Here is an 18,409-nt window from a genome sequence, read left to right on the forward strand (position 1 = left end):
ACAACAATCTCCCCCTGGTGGTGGACAACAATCTCCCCCCCTGGTGGTGGACAACAATCTCACACCTGGTGGTGGACAACAATCTCCCCCTGGTGGTGGACAACAATCTCCCCCTGGTGGTGGACAACAATCTCCCCCCTGGTGGACAACAATCTCTACCCCTGGTGGTGGACAACAATCTCCCCCCTGGCGGTGGACAACAATATCCCCCCTGGTGGTGGACAACAATCTCCCCCTGGTGGTGGACAACAATCTCCCCCCTGGTGGTGGACAACAATCTCCCCCTGGTGGTGGACAACAATCTCCCCCTGGTGGTGGACAACAATCTCCCCCCTGGTGGTGGAAAACAATCTCCCCCTGTTGGTGGACAACAATCTCACACCTGGTGGTGGACAACAATCTCCCCCTGGTGGTGGACAACAATCTCCCCCCTGGTGGTGGACAACAATCTCCCCCTGGTGGTGGACAACAATCTCCCCCTGGTGGTGGACAACAATCTCCCCCCCTGGTGGTGGACAACAATCTCACACCTGGTGGTGGACAACAATCTCCCCCTGGTGGTGGACAACAATCTCCCCCTGGTGGTGGACAACAATCTCCCCCCTGGTGGACAACAATCTCTACCCCTGGTGGTGGACAACAATCTCCCCCCTGGTGGTGGACAACAATCTCTACCCCTGGTGGTGGACAACAATCTCACACCTGGTGGTGGACAACAATCTCTACCCCTGGTGGTGGACAACAATCTCCCCCCTGGTGGTGGACAACAATCTCTACCCCTGGTGGTGGACAACAATCTCTACCCCTGGTGGTGGACAACAATCTCCCCCCTGGTGGTGGACAACAATCTCCCCCTGGTGGTGGACAACAATCTCCCCCCTGGTGGTGGACAGCAATCTCCCCCTGGTGGTGGACAACAATCTCCCCCCTGGTGGTGGACAACAATCTCCCCCCTGGTGGTGGACAACAATCTCACACCTGGTGGTGGACAACAATCTCTACCCCTGGTGGTGGACAACAATCTCCCCCCTGGTGGTGGACAACAATCTCCCCCCTGTGGTGGACAACAATCTCTACCCCTGGTGGTGGACAACAATCTCCCCCCTGGTGGTGGACAACAATCTCCCCCCTGGTGGTGGACAACAATCTCCCCCTGGTGGTGGACAACAATCTCCCCCTGGTGGTGGACAACAATCTTCCCCCCTGGTGGTGGACAACAATCTCACACCTGGTGGTGGACAACAATCTCCCCCTGGTGGTGGACAACAATCTCCCCCCGGTGGTGGACAACAATCTCCCCCTGGTGGTGGACAACAATCTCTACCCCTGGTGGTGGACAACAATCTCCCCCCTGGTGGACAACAATCTCCCCCCTGGTGGTGGACAACAATCTCCCCCCTGGTGGTGGACAACAATCTCACACCTGGTGGTGGACAACAATCTCCCCCTGGTGGTGGACAACAATCTCCCCCTGGTGGTGGACAACAATCTCCCCCCCTGGTGGTGGACAACAATCTCCCCCCCTGGTGGTGGACAACAATCTCACACCTGGTGGTGGACAACAATCTCCCCCTGGTGGTGGACAACAATCTCCCCCTGGTGGTGGACAACAATCTCCCCCCTGGTGGACAACAATCTCTACCCCTGGTGGACAACAATCTCTACCCCTGGTGGTGGACAACAATCTCCCCCCTGGTGGTGGACAACAATATCCCCCCTGGTGGTGGACAACAATCTCCCCCTGGTGGTGGACAACAATCTCCCCCCTGGTGGTGGACAACAATCTCCCCCTGGTGGTGGACAACAATCTCCCCCTGGTGGTGGACAACAATCTCCCCCCTGGTGGTGGAAAACAATCTCCCCCTGGTGGTGGACAACAATCTCACACCTGGTGGTGGACAACAATCTCCCCCTGGTGGTGGACAACAATCTCCCCCCTGGTGGTGGACAACAATCTCCCCCTGGTGGTGGACAACAATCTCCCCCTGGTGGTGGACAACAATCTCCCCCCCTGGTGGTGGACAACAATCTCACACCTGGTGGTGGACAACAATCTCCCACCTGGTGGTGGACAACAATCTCCCCCTGGTGGTGGACAACAATCTCCCCCTGGTGGTGGACAACAATCTCCCCCCTGGTGGACAACAATCTCTACCCCTGGTGGTGGACAACAATCTCCCCCCTGGTGGTGGACAACAATCTCTACCCCTGGTGGTGGACAACAATCTCACACCTGGTGGTGGACAACAATCTCTACCCCTGGTGGTGGACAACAATCTCCCCCCTGGTGGTGGACAACAATCTCTACCCCTGGTGGTGGACAACAATCTCTACCCCTGGTGGTGGACAACAATCTCCCCCCTGGTGGTGGACAACAATCTCCCCCTGGTGGTGGACAACAATCTCCCCCCTGGTGGTGGACAACAATCTCCCCCTGGTGGTGGACAACAATCTCCCCCCTGGTGGTGGACAACAATCTCCCCCCTGGTGGTGGACAACAATCTCACACCTGGTGGTGGACAACAATCTCTACCCCTGGTGGTGGACAACAATCTCCCCCCTGGTGGTGGACAACAATCTCCCCCCTGGTGGTGGACAACAATCTCTACCCCTGGTGGTGGACAACAATCTCCCCCCTGGTGGTGGATAACAATCTCACACCTGGTGGTGGACAACAATCTCTACCCCTGGTGGTGGACAACAATCTCCCCCCTGGTGGTGGACAACAATCTCCCCCCTGGTGGTGGACAACAATCTCTACCCCTGGTGGTGGACAACAATCTCTACCCCTGGTGGTGGACAACAATCTCCCCCCTGGTGGTGGACAACAATCTCTACCCCTGGTGGTGGACAACAATCTCTACCCCTGGTGGTGGACAACAATCTCCCCCCTGGTGGTGGACAACAATCTCCCCCTGGTGGTGGACAACAATCTCCCCCCTGGTGGTGGACAACAATCTCCCCCCTGGTGGTGGACAACAATCTCCCCCTGGTGGTGGACAACAATCTCCCCCCTGGTGGTGGACAACAATCTCCCCCCTGGTGGTGGACAACAATCTCACACCTGGTGGTGGACAACAATCTCTACCCCTGGTGGTGGACAACAATCTCCCCCCTGGTGCTGGACAACAATCTCCCCCCTGGTGGTGGACAACAATCTCTACCCCTGGTGGTGGACAACAATCTCCCCTCTGGTGGTGGACAACAATCTCACACCTGGTGGTGGACAACAATCTCTACCCCTGGTGGTGGACAACAATCTCCCCCCTGGTGGTGGACAACAATCTCCCCCCTGGTGGTGGACAACAATCTCTACCCCTGGTGGTGGACAACAATCTCTACCCCTGGTGGTGGACAACAATCTCCCCCTGGTGGACAACAATCTCCCCCCTGGTGGTTGACAACAATCTCCCCCCTGGTGGTGGACAACAATCTCCCCCCTGGTTGACAACAATCTCCCCCCCTGGTGGACAACAATCTCCCCCCTGGTGGTGGACAACAATCTCCCCCCTGGTGGTGGACAACAATCTCCCCCCTGGTGGTGGACAACAATCTCCCCCTGGTGGTGGACAACAATCTCCCCCCCTGGTGGACAATAATCTCCCCCCTGGTGGTGGACAACAATCTCCCCCCTGGTTGACAACAATCTCCCCCCCTGGTGGACAACAATCTCCCCCCTGGTGGTGGACAACAATCTCCCCCTGGTGGTGGACAACAATCTCCCCCTGGTGGACAACAATCTCCCCCCCTGGTGGTGGACAACAATCTCCCCCCTGGTGGTGGACAACAATCTCCCCCCTGGTGGTGGACAACAATCTCCCCCCCTGGTGGACAACAATCTCCCCCCCTGGTGGACAACAATCTCCCCCCCTGGTGGACAACAATCTCCGCCCCTGGTGGACAACAATCTCCCCCCTGGTGGTGGACAACAATCTCCCCCCTGGTGGACAACAATCTCCCCCTGGTGGTGGACAACAATCTCTACCCCTGGTGGTGGACAACAATCTCCCCCTGGTGGTGGACAACAATCTCCCCCCTGGTTGACAACAATCTCCCCCCCTGGTTGACAACAATCTCCCCCCCTGGTGGACAACAATCTCCCCCCCTGGTGGACAACAATCTCCCCCCTGGTGGACAACAATCTCCCCCCCTGGTGGACAACAATCTCCCCCTGGTGGTGGACAACAATCTCACACCTGGTGGTGGACAACAATCTCTACCCCTGGTGGTGGACAACAATCTCCCCCCTGGTGGTGGACAACAATCTCCCCCCTGGTGGTGGACAACAATCTCCCCCCTGGTGGACAACAATCTTTACCCCTGGTGGACAACAATCTCCCCCTGGTGGTGGACAACAATCTCCCCCTGGTGGTGGACAACAATCTCCCCCTGGTGGTGGACAACAATCTCCCCCTGGTGGTGGACAACAATCTCCCCCCCTGGTGGACAACAATCTCCCCCTGGTGGTGGACAACAATCTCCCCCCCTGGTGGTGGACAACAATCTCCCCCTGGTGGTGGACAACAATCTCACACCTGGTGGTGGACAACAATCTCCCCCTGGTGGTGGACAACAATCTCACACCTGGTGGTGGACAACAATCTCCCCCCTGGTGGACAACAATCTCCCCCCTGGTGGACAACAATCTCCCCCCTGGTGGTGGACAACAATCTCCCCCCTGGTGGTGGACAACAATCTCCCCCCTGGTGGTGGACAACAATCTCCCCCCTGGTGGTGGACAACAATCTCCCCCCTGGTGGTGGACAACAATCTCCCCCCTGGTGGTGGACAACAATCTCCCCGCTCGCCCACACCGCCCGATCGCCCGCGAGGCGGTCCAGCGGATGCGGGTGACCGGTCGATTGGGTGTGGGGTGGGTGGATGATCAGGTGGGTGGGTGAGTGATCAGGTGGGTGGGTGGGTGATCAGGAGGGTGGGTGGGTGAGTGATCAGGTGGGTGGGTGGGTGATCAGGAGGGTGGGTGGGTGAGTGATCAGGTGGGTGGGTGGGTCATCAGGTGGGTGGGTGGGTGATCAGGTGGGTGGGTGGGTGAGTGATCAGGTGGGTGGGTGGGTGATCAGGAGGGTGGGTGGGTGAGTGATCAGGTGGGTGGGTGGGTGATCAGGAGGGTGGGTGGGTGAGTGATCAGGTGGGTGGGTGGGTCATCAGGTGGGTGGGTGGGTGATCAGGAGGGTGGGTGGGTGATCAGGTGGGGGGTGGGTGGGTGATCAGGTGGGTGGGTGGGTGGATGATCAGGTGGGTGGGTGGGTGGGTGATCAGGTGGGTGGGTGGGTGGGTGATCAGGTGGGTGGGTGGGTGGGTGATCAGGTGGGTGGGTGGGTGATCAGGAGGGTGGGTGGGTGAGTGATCAGGTGGGTGGGTGGGTGATCAGGAAGGTGGGTGGGTGAGTGATCAGGTGGGTGGGTGGGTCATCAGGTGGGTGGGTGGGTGATCAGGAGGGTGGGTGGGTGATCAGGTGGGGGGTGGGTGGGTGATCAGGTGGGTGGGTGGGTGGATGATCAGGTGGGTGGGTGGGTGGGTGATCAGGTGGGTGGGTGGGTGGGTGATCAGGTGGGTGGGTGGGTGGGTGATCAGGTGGGTGGGTGGGTGATCAGGAGGGTGGGTGGGTGATCAGGTGGGTGGGTGGGTGATCAGGTGGGTGGGTGGGTGAGTGATCAGGAGGGTGGGTGGGTGAGTGATCAGGAGGGTGGGTGGGTGGGTGATCAGGTGGGTGGGTGGGTGATCAGGAGGGTGGGTGGGTGAGTGATCAGGAGGGTGGGTGGGTGATCAGGTGGGTGGGTGGGTGATCAGGAAGGTGGGTGGGTGATCAGGTGGGTGGGTGGGTGAGTGATCAGGTGGGTGGGTGGGTGGGTGAGTGATCAGGTGGGTGGGTGATCAGGAGGGTGGGTGGGTGATCAGGTGGGTGGGTGGGTGGGTGATCAGGTGGGTGGGTGGGTGATCAGGAGGGTGGGTGGGTGATCAGGTGGGTGGGTGGGTGATCAGGTGGGTGGGTGGGTGGGTGATCAGGTGGGTCTGTGGGTGATCAGGTGGGTGGGTGGGTTGGTGGGTGATCAGGAGGGTGGGTGGGTGATCAGGAGGGTGGGTGGGTGATCAGGAGGGTGGGTGGGTGATCAGGAGGGTGGGTGGGTGATCAGGTGGGTGGGTGCATCACATGAGTGAGTGATGAGACACATATAAAAGACAAAGATCCCCTGTGTAGCCTGTAACAGACTGTAGGGGCAAGTGCTGTTAGCGAGCAGCACCTATGATGGCCGGAACGGTACACGAGGGGGTGGGTGGCCAGCACCACGCCCGACCGCCTTTGTCTCCCTAGTGGCAATGTTTACACACCGCACCAGGTACTCATTTGAGGCTGAGTCGACCTAGGGGATGCCCGGGACCGGTTCAGATAATCGTGGTGTTGGCCGTGAGCGGGAATCGAACCCGGGTCGCCAGGTTCATAGCGCAGCGTAGCGCTAACCGCTACACTACCGCCCAAACACACACAGGTACACACACACACACCTGTACACACACACATACACACACAGGCATACAGACACACACACACATACATATACACACACATACATATACACACACAGGCATACAGACACATACACACACAGACACACAGGCACACACACACAGAGACACACAGACACACACACAGAGACACACAGACACACACACACAGAGACACACAGACACACACACACAGAGACACACAGACACACACACACAGAGACACACAGACACACACACAGAGACACACACACAGAGACACACACACACAGAGACACACAGAGACACACACACACAGAGACACACAGAGACACACACACACAGAGACACACAGACACACACACAGAGACACACAGACACACACACACACAAAGACACACAGACACACACACAAAGACACACAGACACACACACACAAAGACACACAGACACACACACACAAAGACACACAGACACACACACACAAAGACACACAGACACACACACAAAGACACAGACACACACAAAGACACACACAGACAAAGACACACACATAGACACACACAGACATAAAGAGACACAGACACACAAAGAGACACAGACACACAAAGAGAGACACACACAGACAAAGACACACACACAGACACACACACAGACACAAACAGACACAGACACACACACAGACACACACACAGACACACAGACACACACACAGACACACACACACACACAAAGACAGGGACACACACACACACACAGACACACACACACACAGACACACAGACACACAAAGACACACACACACAGACACACGCACACACACACACAGACACACGCACACACACACAAAGACACACAGACACACGCACACACAGACAAAGACACACAGACACACACACAGACAGACACACACACAAAGACACACAGACATACAGACAGACACAAACACAAAGACACACACACACAGAGACACACACACACAGACACACAGAGACACACACACAGAGACACAGAGACACACACACAGACACACAGACACACGAAAAAACACACACAAAGACACACAGACAGACACAAAGACACACACACAGAGACACACACAGACACACACACACAGACACACACACACAGAGACACACGGAGACACACACACAAAGACACACAGACACACGCACACACACAAAGACACACAGACAGACACAAAGATACACAGACACACACACACAGAGACACACAAAGACTCACCAATCCAGCGCCCTTGGTCTTGTTGAGGAGGCGGAAGGGAATCTTCCTCCTCTTCCCACCACTCGTCGATTCCAGCGTCACGACCTCCCACTCACTCTCATCTGTACATCACACACAACGTAGGCTGTGTGTCTGTCTGTGTGTGTGTCTCTGTGTGTGTGTGTCTGTGTGTGTGTGTCTCTATGTGTGTGTGTCTGTGTGTGTGTGTCTGTGTGTGTGTCTGTGTGTGTGTGTCTCTATGTGTGTGTGTCTGTGTGTGTGTCTCTGTGTGTGTGTCTCTGTGTGTGTGTGTGTGCCTCTGTGTGTGTGTGTCTGTGTGTGTGTGAGTTTCTGTATGTCAGTGTGTGTGTGTGTCTGTGTGTGAGTTTCTGTATGTCAGTGTGTGTGTGTTTCTGTGTGTGTGAGTTTCTGTATGTCAATGTGTGTGTGTTTCTGTGTGTGTGTCTGTCTCTGTGTGTGTGTCTCTGTGTGTGTGTGTCTTGGTGTGTGTCTGTGTGTGTCTGTGCGTGTCTCTGTGTGTCTCTGTGCGTGTCTCTGTGTGTGTCTGTGCGTGTCTCTGTGTGTGTCTGTGCGTGTGTCTCTATGTGTCTGTCTGTGTGTGTCTCTGTGTGTTGTGTGTCTGTGTCTCTGTGTGTGTGCGCGTGTCTCTGTGTCTCTGCGCGTGTGCGCGTCTGCACAGCGGGGGTGGTGTGTGCGGTGGGGTGGTGTGTGTGTGGGTGGTGTGTGTGTGGGTGGTGTGTGTGTGCGTGTGTCTGTGTGCCTGTGTGTGTCTGTCTCTGCGCGTGTGTGTGTCTCTGTGTGTGTGTCTTTGTGTGTTTGTATCTGTGTGTTTGTATCTGTCTCTGTGTCTGTGTGTGTCTGTCTGTGTGTGTGTCTGTGTGTGTCTCTATGTGTGTCTCTGTGTGTGTGTGTCTCTGTGTGTGTGTGTATCTGTGTGTGTGTCTCTGTGTGTGTCTCTGTGTGTGTCTCTGTGTGTGTCTCTGTGTGTGTCTCTGTGTGTGTCTCTCTGTGTGTCTCTCTGTGTGTGTGGGGGTGGTGTGTGCGTGTGTGGGGGTGGTGCGTGGGTGTTGTTGGTGTTGTTGGTGTTGTTGATGTTGTTAGCGACCTTGCTGGGCCCCCGTCTTAAGGTAGCCGTCCAGGAGGGGCAGCAGCGTGGGCAGCTGCAGCCGCAGGGCAGTGCGGGGCAGGCCCCGCTCCCAGTCCTCGAGGGCCGAGAGGGCCACCTCGGCCAGCGGCGTGAACGACAGGCCCAGGCGGAGGGCCATCTGGGACCGGGGGGGGAGGAGGCGGTGGTGGAGGCGGTGGTGGTGGAGGCGGTGGAGGCGGTGGTGGAGGAGGCGGTGGAGGCGGTGGTGGAAGAGGCGGTGGAGGCGGTGGTGGAGGAGGGGGGGAGGGGGGAGGTGGTGGAGGAGGGGGGGGGGGAGGTGGAGAGAGGAGGGAGAGAGGAGGCAGGAGCTCGCGTACACACGCACACGTACACACGCTCACGTACACACGCGTACACACGCTCACGTACACACGCACACGTACACACGCGCACACACGCTCACACACGCACACACACACGCTCACACACACACACACACGCTCACACACACACACACACGCTCACACACACACACACACGCTCACACACACACACACGCTCACACACACATACACACGCTCACACACACACGTACACACACACACACGCTCACACACACACACACACCACGTGCGTGCGTCTGTCACCTGCAGGGGCTGTACAAAGGGGTGGGGGTCGCGTGCCACCAGGTGAGACGGCGCCGAGAGCACGCAGGTGAGGGCAGAGGCCAGCAGCTCGTCCTTGTACTGACGCAGACGCTGGCACACCTGCACGGGTGTGTACAGGTGTGTGAGTACAGGTGTGTGTACAGGTGTGTGTGAGTACAGGTGTGTGTGTGTGTACAGGTGTGTGTGTGTGTACAGGTGTGAGTACAGGTGTGTGTGTGAGTACAGGTGTGTGTACAGGTGTGTGTGTGTGAGTACAGGTGTGTGTGTGTGTACAGGTGTGTGTGTGAGTACGGATGTGTGAGTACAGGTGTGTGTACAGGTGTGAGTACAGGTGTGTGTGTGTGTGTACAGGTTTGTGAGTACAGGTGTGTGTGTGAGTACAGGTGTGTGTGGACAGGTGTGTGTGTACAGATGTGTGAGTACAGGTGTGTGTGTGAGTACAGGTGTGAGTACAGATGCGTGTGTGTGTACAGGTGTGTGTGTGTGTGTACAGGTGTGTGAGTACAGGTGTGTGTGAGTACAGGTGTGAGTACAGGTGTGTGTGTACAGGTGTGTGTATGTACAAGTGTGAGTACAGGTGTGTGTGTGTGTGTACAGGTGTGTGAGTACAGGTGTGTGTACAGGTGTGAGTACAGGTGTGTGTGTGTACAGGTGTGAGTACAGGTGTGTGTGTGAGTACAGGTGTGTGTGGACAGGTGTGTGTGTACAGATGTGTGAGTACAGGTGTGTGTGTGAGTACAGGTGTGAGTACAGATGCGTGTGTGTGTACAGGTGTGTGTGTGTGTGTACAGGTGTGTGAGTACAGGTGTGTGAGTACAGGTGTGAGTACAGGTGTGTGTGTACAGGTGTGTGTATGTACAAGTGTGAGTACAGGTGTGTGTGTGTGTGTGTACAGGTGTGTGAGTACAGGTGTGTGTACAGGTGTGAGTACAGGTGTGTGTGTGTACAGGTGTGAGTACAGGTGTGTGTGTGAGTACAGGTGTGTGTGGACAGGTGTGTGTGTGTACAGATGTGTGAGTACAGGTGTGTGTGGGAGTACAGGTGTGAGTACAGGTGCGTGTGTGTACAGGTGTGTGTGAGTACAGGTGTGTGTGTACAGGTGTGTGTGGACAGGTGTGTGTCTGTGCACGGGTGTGTACAGGTATGTGTGTGAGTACAGATGTGTGTGTGTGTGTGCACAGGTGTGTGTGTACAGGTGTGTGTGAGTGTGTGTGTGTACAGGTGTGAGTACAGGTGTGTGTACAGGTGTGTGTGAGTACGGATGTGTGTGTGTACAGGTGTGAGTACAGGTGTGTGTGTGTGCACAGGTGTGTGTACAGTTGTGTACAGGTGTGTGAGTACAGATGTGTGTACAAGTGTGTGTGTGTACAGGCGTGTGTGTGTGTGTACAGGTGTGTGTGTGTACAGGTGTGTGTATGTACAGGTGTGAGTACAGGTGTGTGTGTGTGCACAGGTGTGTGTGTGCACAGGTGTGTGTGTACAGGTGTGTGTGTGCACAGGTGTGTGTGTACACAGGTGTGTGTGTACACAGGTGTGTGTGTACAGGTGTGTGTGTGTGTGTGTGCACAGGTGTGTGTACAGGTGTGTGTGTGTGCACAGGTGTGTGTGTGCACAGGTGTGTGTGTACAGATGTGTGTGTGTACACAGGTGTGTGTGTGCACAGGTGTGTGTGTACAGGTGTGTGTGTGCACAGGTGTGTGTGTGTGCAGGTGTGTGTGTACAGGTGTGTGTGTACAGGTGTGTGTGCGTGCACAGGTGTGTGTGCGTGTACAGGTGTGTGTGTACAGGTGTGTGTGTGTGTACAGGTGTGTGTACAGGTGTGTGTACAGGTGTGTGTGTGGGGAGCGAGTGCAGCGGTTAGCGCTACGCTGCGCTATGAACCTGGCGACCCGGGTTCTATTCCCACTCACGGCCAACACCAGTGACGATTATCTGAACCGGTCCCGGGCCTCCCCTAGGTCGACTCAGCCTCAAATGAGTACCTGGTGCGGTGTGTAGTAAACATCGCCACTAGGGAGACAAAGGCGGCCGGGCGTGGTGCTGGCCACCCACCCTCTCGTGTACCGTTACCGGCCTTAATAGGTGCTCGCTAACAGCACTTGCCCCTACAGTCTGTTACAGGCTACACGGGGGACCTTTGTCTTTGTGTGTGTGTGTACGATTTGATGACTGTGCGTGTCTGTCTGTATGTCTATGTGTCTGTGTGTGTCTTTGTCTGTGTGAGCACTTGCCCCTACAGTCTGTTACAGGCTACACGGGGGACCTTTGTCTCTTGTCTGTGTGTGTGTGTACGATTTGATGACTGTGTCTCTGTCTGTATGTCTATGTGTCTGTGTGTGTCTTTGTCTGTGTGTGTGAGCACTTGCCCCTACAGTCTGTTACAGGCTACACGGGGGACCTTTGTCTGCGCGTGCGTTCAGGTGTGTACACACGCGCAGACACACGGGTGTGTGTGTGTGTGTGCGTGTACAGGTGTGTACACGCACACACACACCTGTGTGTGTTTGTACTATAATCTAATCACTTTCATTGTACCAGGGGTGTAGGCCCCACTGAGCTGCTGTATAGCAGCTCTCAACCACGTGACACAGCATCATCATCATCACCACGTGGACATTGATAGCTCAACCACGTGGTTTAGCATCGTCATCATCACCACGTGGACATTGATAGCAGCTCAACCACGTGGTTTAGCATCGTCATCACCACCACGTGGACATTGATAGCAGCTCAACCACGTGGATTAGCATCGTCATCATCACCACGTGGACATTGATAGCAACTCAACCACGTGGCTTAGCATCGTCATCATCACCACGTGGGCATTGATAGCAGCTCAACCACGTGGCTTAGCATCGTCATCATCATCACCACGTGGACATTGATAGCAGCTCAACCACGTGGTTTAGCATCATCATCACCACGTGGACATTGATAGCAGCTCAACCACGTGGTTTAGCATCATCATCACCACGTGGACATTGATAGCAGCTCAACCACGTGGTTTAGCATCATCATCACCACGTGGACATTGATAGCAGCTCAACCACGTGGTTTAGCATCATCATCACCACGTGAACATTGATAGCAGCTCAACCACGTGGTTTAGCATCGTCATCATCACCACGTGGGCATTGATAGCAGCTCAACCACGTGGTTTAGCATCGTCATCATCACCACGTGGGCATTGATAGCAGCTCAACCACGTGGCTTAGCATCGTCATCATCATCACCACGTGGACATTGATAGCAGCTCAACCACGTGGTTTAGCATCATCATCACCACGTGGACATTGATAGCAGCTCAACCACGTGGTTTAGCATCATCATCACCACGTGGACATTGATAGCAGCTCAACCACGTGGTTTAGCATCATCATCATCACCACGTGGACATTGATAGCAGCTCAACCACGTGGTTTAGCATCATCATCACCACGTGAACATTGATAGCAGCTCAACCACGTGGCTTAGCATCGTCATCATCACCACGTGGGCATTGATAGCAGCTCAACCACGTGGCTTAGCATCGTCATCATCATCACCACGTGGACATTGATAGCAGCTCAACCACGTGGTTTAGCATCATCATCACCACGTGGACATTGATAGCAGCTCAACCACGTGGTTTAGCATCATCATCACCACGTGGACATTGATAGCAGCTCAACCACGTGGTTTAGCATCATCATCACCACGTGGACATTGATAGCAGCTCAACCACGTGGTTTAGCATCATCATCACCACGTGAACATTGATAGCAGCTCAACCACGTGGTTTAGCATCGTCATCATCACCACGTGGGCATTGATAGCAGCTCAACCACGTGGTTTAGCATCGTCATCATCACCACGTGGGCATTGATAGCAGCTCAACCACGTGGCTTAGCATCGTCATCATCATCACCACGTGGACATTGATAGCAGCTCAACCACGTGGTTTAGCATCATCATCACCACGTGGACATTGATAGCAGCTCAACCACGTGGTTTAGCATCATCATCACCACGTGGACATTGATAGCAGCTCAACCACGTGGTTTAGCATCATCATCATCACCACGTGGACATTGATAGCAGCTCAACCACGTGGTTTAGCATCATCATCACCACGTGAACATTGATAGCAGCTCAACCACGTGGTTTAGCATCGTCATCATCACCACGTGGGCATTGATAGCAGCTCAACCACGTGGTTTAGCATCGTCATCATCGTCATGTGGACACTGATAGCAGCTCAACCACGTGGTTTAGAATCGTCATCATCACCACCACGTGGACACTGATAGCAGCTCAACCACGTGGTTTAGAATCGTCATCATCACCACGTGGCTTAGCATCGTCATCATCATCAGGTGGACATTGATAGCAGCTCAACCACGTGGTTTAGCATCATCATCATCATCACGTGGACATTGATAGGGGAATAGAAACGGAGGACCCAGAGAGACAAATCCACGCAGTGACCACGGGGAGAGAGACGCAGACTCCACATCTACAGCAGCAGCAGCAGGCGTCGTCAGGGGTAGGGATGGAACCCACGACTTCCTGCGTACCAGGCGAGGTAGTCAACATCTCCTAGCCACCGTGATGATGATGATGAGAGAGAGAGACACAGACTCCACATAGACCTCCTGTAGACCAGGCGAGGTAGTCAACATCTCATAGCCACCGTGATGATGATGATGATGAGAGAGAGACACAGACTCCACATAGACCTCCTGTAGACCAGGCGAGGTAGTCAACATCTCATAGCCACCGTGATGATGATGATGATGAGAGACACAGACTCCACATAGACCTCCTGTAGACCAGGCGAGGTAGTCAACATCTCCTAGCCACCGTGATGATGATGATGAGAGAGAGAGAGAGACACAGACTCCACATAGACCTCCTGTAGACCAGGCGAGGTAGTCAACATCTCATAGCCACCGTGATGATGATGATGATGAGAGAGAGACACAGACTCCACATAGACCTCCTGTAGACCAGGCGAGGTAGTCAACATCTCATAGCCACCGTGATGATGATGATGAGAGACACAGACTCCACATAGACCTCCTGTAGACCAGGCGAGGTAGTCAACATCTCCTAGCCACCGTGATGATGATGAGAGAGACACAGACTCCACATAGACCTCCTGTGTACCAGGCGAGGTAGTCAACATCTCCCTAAGCCACCGTGATGATGATGATGATGATGAGAGAGAGACACAGACTCCACATAGACCTCCTGTAGACCAGGCGAGGTAGTCAACATCTCATAGCCACCATGATAATAATGATGATGAGAGAGACGCAGACTACACATCTACAGCAGCAGCAGGCATCGTCAGGGGTAGGGATGGAACCCACGACTTCCTGCGTACCAGGCGAGGGAGTCAACATCTCCCTAAGCCACCACCCCTCACCTCTTTGCAGAATCCAAGGAGGAGAGTGAACGTCGATCGCTTCTCCTCCTCCTTCAAGGGCCCCTGCAGACATCGTCGCAAACAAAGTCAACACACACACATACAGAGACACACACACACACATACACACACACATGTCAACACACACACACACCTACACACACATGTACAGACACACACACATGTCAACACACACACACACACACCTACACACACATGTACAGACACACACACATGTCAACACACACACACACACACCTACACACACATGTACAGACACACACACATGTCAACACACACACACACCTACACACACATGTACAGACACACACACATGTCAACACACACACACACCTACACACACATGTACAGACACACACACATGTCAACACACACACACACCTACACACACATGTACACACACACACGTCAACACACAAAGATAAAGACAATGATCCCCCGTATAGCCTTAACAGACTGTAGGGGCAAGCGCTGTTAGCGAGCACCTATGAAGGGCGTACACACACATGCACAGACACACACACGTCAACACACACACACACGCACAGGTACACACACACACACATACACACACACACACGTCAACACACACACACACACGTACACACACGTGTACAGACACACACACACGTCAACACACACACACACGTGTACAGACACACACACACGTCAACACACACACACACGTCAACACACACACGTCAACACACACACGTCAACACACACACACACGTACACACACGTACACACACGTGTACAGACACACACACGTCAACACACACACACACCTACACACACACACGTCAACACACACACACACACGTCAACACACACACACACACGTACACACACGTCAACGCACACACACGTACACACACACACGTACACACACCTACACACACATGTACAGACACACACGTCAACACACACATGTACAGACACACACACGTGCACACACACACACGTCAACACACACATCAACACACACACGTACACACACGTACACACACACACACACGTACACACACACACCTACACACGTACACACACACACGTACACACCTACACACACACACGTACACACACACACCTACACACACGTCAACACACACACGTACACACACACACACACACGTACACACACACACGTACACACACACACGTACACACACACACATCAACACACACACACGTACACACACACACACGTACAGACACACACACACGTACACACACACGCGCACCTACACACACACACCTACACACACGTACACACACACACCTACACACGTACACACACACACCTACACACGTACACGTACACACACGTACACACACACGTACACACACACACCTACACACGTACACGTACACACACGTACACACACACGTACACACACACACCTACACACGTACACGTACACACACACACACGTACACACACACACACGTACACACACACACGTACACACACACACACGTACACACGTACACGTACACACACACACACGTACACACACGTACACGTACACACACACACACGTACACACACACACACGTACACACACACACGTACACACACACACACGTACACACGTACACGTACACACACACACACATGTACACACACGTACACGTACACACACACACACGTACACACGTACACGTACACACACACACACGTACACACACGTACACGTACACACACACACACGTACACACACACACACGTACACACACACACGTACACACACACACACGTACACACGTACACGTACACACACACACACCTACACACACACGTACACACACACACGTACACGTACACACACACTTACACACACACGTACACCTACACACACGTACACGTACACACGTACTTTGAAGTAGCCGGCGTTGCGGGCGATGACGAGCGCCAGTGCCAGCAGGCGGTAGGCACTGCCCACCAGCGGGTGAGCCGTGCACAGGGGCACCATCAGGCGGCGGCACAGCAGGGGCAGCCAGCGCGAGAACGCCTCCAACAGCGGCGGTGGCGGTGACGGTGACGGGGGCGGTGACGGGGGCGCTGCGGTGCCACGCACAGACGGGGGGAGCAGCACGGACCTGGGGGGTGGGGGCAGGGGGGCAGGGGGGAGGGGGGAGGGGGGTAGTCGTGGTGGTGGTGGTAGTGGTAGTAGTGATGGTGGTGGTGGTAGTAGTGGTGGTGGTGATGGTGGTGGTGGTAGTGGTGGTGGTAGTAGTGGTAGTGGTGGTGGTGGTAGTGGTGGTGGTAGTGGTGGTGGTAGTGGTGGTGGTAGTAGTGGTGATGGTGGTGGTGGTAGTGGTGGTAGTGGTGGTAGTAGTGGTGGTGGTGATGGTGGTGGTGGTAGTGGTGGTGGTAGTAGTGGTAGTGGTGATGGTGGTGGTGGTAGTAGTGGTAGTGATGATGGTGGTAGTGGTGACGGTGGTGGTGGTAGTGGTGGTGGTAGTAGTGGTAGTGATGATGGTGGTAGTGGTGACGGTGGTGGTAGTGGTGACAGTGGTGGTGGTGATGATGGTGGTAGTGGTGACGGTGGTGGTGGTGGTAGTGGTGATGATGGTGGTGGTAGTGGTGACGGTGGTGGTGGTAGTGGTGACGGTGGTGGTGGTAGTGGTGGCAGTGGTAGTGGTGGTAGTAGTGGTGGTGGTAGTGGTGACGGTGGTGGTGGTGGTAGTGGTGACGGTGGTGGTAGTGGTGACGGTGGTGGTGGTAGTGGTGACGGTGGTGGTGGTAGTGGTGACGGTGGTGGTGGTAGTGGTGACGGTGGTGGTAGTGGTGACGGTGGTGACGATGGTGGTGGTGACGATGATGGTTGGTGGTGACGATGGTTGTGGCGATGACGATGATGGTGACGATGATGGTGACGATGGTGGTGGTGGCGATGCTTCACCAGCAGAAGTTGCAGAGGTTGAGGAGGGCGCTGTGGTCGGCGGGGTTGACAGCGACGAGGTGAGCGGCGACGTCCGACGAGGTGGCCACCTCCTGTCCACACAGACAAAGGTCACCCCCACACCCAGGTAGCCTCTAGCAGGCTGTAGGGGCAAGTGCTGTTAGTAGCAGCAGCATTGTCCTATAGACACACAAAGGTCCCCCGTGTAGCCTCTAGCAGGGCTGTAGGGGCAAGTGCTGTGAGTAGCAGCAGCAGTGCCCATAGACACACAGACAAAGGTCCCCCGTGTAGCCTCTAGTAGGGGCAAGTGCTGTTAGTAGCAGCAGCAGTGCCTATAGACACACAGACAAAGGTCACCCCCACACCCAGGTAGCCTCTAGCAGGGCTGTAGGGGCAAGTGGCCGTGAGTAGCAGCAGCAGTGCCCATAGACACACAGACAAAGGTCCCCCATGTAGCCTCTAGCAGGGCTGTAGGGGCAAGTGCTGTGAGTAGCAGCAGCAGTGCCCTATAGACACACAGACAAAGGTCCCCCGTGTAGCCTCTAGCAGGGCTGTAGGGGCAAGT

The 18,409-nt window shown here is 54.9% G+C and overlaps 1 protein-coding gene across 1 annotated transcript in view; it reads right to left on the reverse strand.

Moving 5' to 3' along the window:
* LOC142908075 (DNA-dependent protein kinase catalytic subunit-like) overlaps nucleotides 1-18,409 on the reverse strand; it is a 49,611-nt gene that overhangs the window by 20,562 nt on the left and 10,640 nt on the right. The window contains exons 5-10 of the mRNA XM_076058245.1: nucleotides 17,845-17,936; nucleotides 16,816-17,038; nucleotides 14,915-14,977; nucleotides 9,484-9,603; nucleotides 8,855-9,014; nucleotides 7,750-7,850 (exon numbers count right to left, since the gene is read on the reverse strand). Of these exons, the coding sequence (XP_075914360.1) occupies nucleotides 7,750-7,850; nucleotides 8,855-9,014; nucleotides 9,484-9,603; nucleotides 14,915-14,977; nucleotides 16,816-17,038; nucleotides 17,845-17,936 (759 nt within the window). The remainder of the gene's footprint in view (nucleotides 1-7,749; nucleotides 7,851-8,854; nucleotides 9,015-9,483; nucleotides 9,604-14,914; nucleotides 14,978-16,815; nucleotides 17,039-17,844; nucleotides 17,937-18,409) is intronic.

The sequence above is a fragment of the Petromyzon marinus genome (genome assembly GCF_048934315.1).
Source record: "Petromyzon marinus isolate PM22_M1 ecotype Great Lakes invasive population chromosome 69 unlocalized genomic scaffold, UKy_Petmar_22M1.pri1.0 chr69_unloc.1, whole genome shotgun sequence".
Classification (NCBI taxonomy): Eukaryota; Metazoa; Chordata; class Hyperoartia; order Petromyzontiformes; family Petromyzontidae; genus Petromyzon; species Petromyzon marinus.